The 1558-nt window shown below is 63.9% G+C and overlaps 1 protein-coding gene across 1 annotated transcript; it reads right to left on the bottom strand.

The window, feature by feature from the left end:
• Positions 1-257: 257 nt before the first annotated feature.
• LOC123521860 (nucleolar complex protein 4 homolog) lies at positions 258-1190 on the bottom strand (the record flags this gene model as incomplete). Its single annotated transcript, XM_045291715.1, has 3 exons — positions 1083-1190; positions 885-1005; positions 258-419 (listed from the first exon to the last, which is right to left on the bottom strand). Coding segments are annotated over exons 1-3 (391 nt in total), but the record flags the coding sequence as incomplete, so codon positions are not given.
• Positions 1191-1558: the final 368 nt, after the last annotated feature.

Below are 1558 nucleotides of genomic sequence, written 5' to 3'. Positions count from 1 at the left end.
ATGAGGAAATTGAAAATATCCAGGCATCTCTGTTTGGCGGCTCCAGTGCAGTGGTTCCCAACCTTCCTAATGCCACGACCCTTTGATACAGTTCTTGATGTTGTGGTGACCCCCCCACCCATAAAATCATTTTTGTTGCTACTTCATAACTGTAATTGTGCAGTTATGAAACGAGCGACGACTGTGAAAGGGTCGTTCAAGCCCCAAAGGGGTTGGGACCCACAGGTTGAGAACCGCTGCTCCAGAGCTAGGTTCACCAAGGAGGTGAGCCTCTGGGGGCCTGTCCTCAGTGATCAGTGGCCGGAGACTCACCTGGACCTGAAAGGAGGGGTGGGCCAGCAGCTCGCCCAAGCGATTGCAGCAGCTGTGGTAACGGTGTCGCATCCACACCTTGTACTTGTGCGTGGCGCCCTGGGACCCTGCGGGTGGGGCCTGGGGTCAGCTGTGAGGCCCGTGCTAGGCAGCCGGGCTGCCCACCCTGGGACCGCCGACGAGCTCAGCCCAGGTAACAACATTGGGTACAAGTCACGTCCCCCAAACCTGGATGACCCACGGGCGTGAGGGGTGAACGGGCCAAGGCGAACACATGGTAAGACACGCCTTCCAAATGTTCAGGGCTTAGGGGGGGCCCTCGGGTGCTGTGGTTAAGCCCTCGTTGCCAACCAAAAGGTCGGCGGTTCAAACCCCCAGCTCCGCGGGAGTAAGCCGAGGCAGTAGGTGCCCGGAAGTACAGCATCGCAGCCTCGGAAACCCAGTGGGGCAGATCCCCCCAGGGCGGCGGGTGGGTGTAGTGTTTGCAGGGCTCTTGGGTCAGCGCCCTGGTCCCCGGCAGTCACCACGTGGACCTGGCCTCTCCTCCCCACAGCGACCCTCACGGGGCTCACCGGTCATGACCGCGTCTTCCGGGGGCAGCCGGCCCACAAACAGCTCCCCTCGCTCCAGCAAAGCCCCAAAGAGGCGGCTGCATATGCGGATGGCGTCCTGGATCTCCTCCGGGCTGTCAGCCTGCGCGCGCGAGAGCCAGGCCGTGACTCCGCGCTCCCCGGGCCGCCCCCCGCCCAGGCCCCGCCGCGCGCGCGCACCTGCAGCGCCGCCAGAATGTCAAACACGCGGTTGGCCTCGCCGCGGCTGCCCAGCACGGCTTCCAGCAGGCGGCCCAGCGCGCGGCCCGTGCCGCCGCCCGTCTCCATGGCGCGACTGAGTGAGCGCACGCTGTGGGGGCACCTGCTCCCCTTGGGGGATGTGGAGTGGCACCGTCTCAGGGGCCCCCCAACAGCACTCACGAGGAAGACAGGAAGAGGTCGGCCAAGTGGAAGAAGCGTGCCCGGTACTTGACATGGAAGACGGACGGCTCTAGGAGGCTGTAGAGCTTCCGATAGAAGTCGGGGTACTCCCTGGGGGTGGGGGGTGCGATGGTGAAGGACCAGTCTCAGGGCCCCGGGTCCCACCCGTCCCAGAAGGCTCCTGGCAGGGACACACAGGAGCCCTCAGCGCCCCCACTCACAGATTGTGCTTATGGATCAGGATGAAAAGTCCGTTTAGGGCCAAGAGGCTGATG

This window comes from Echinops telfairi, unplaced genomic scaffold (genome assembly GCF_000313985.2).
Source record: "Echinops telfairi isolate 266 unplaced genomic scaffold, ASM31398v2 ScPeMD7_174;HRSCAF=493, whole genome shotgun sequence".
NCBI classification, from domain to species: Eukaryota; Metazoa; Chordata; class Mammalia; order Afrosoricida; family Tenrecidae; genus Echinops; species Echinops telfairi.
This window is presented reverse-complemented; position numbering and strand designations above follow the sequence as displayed.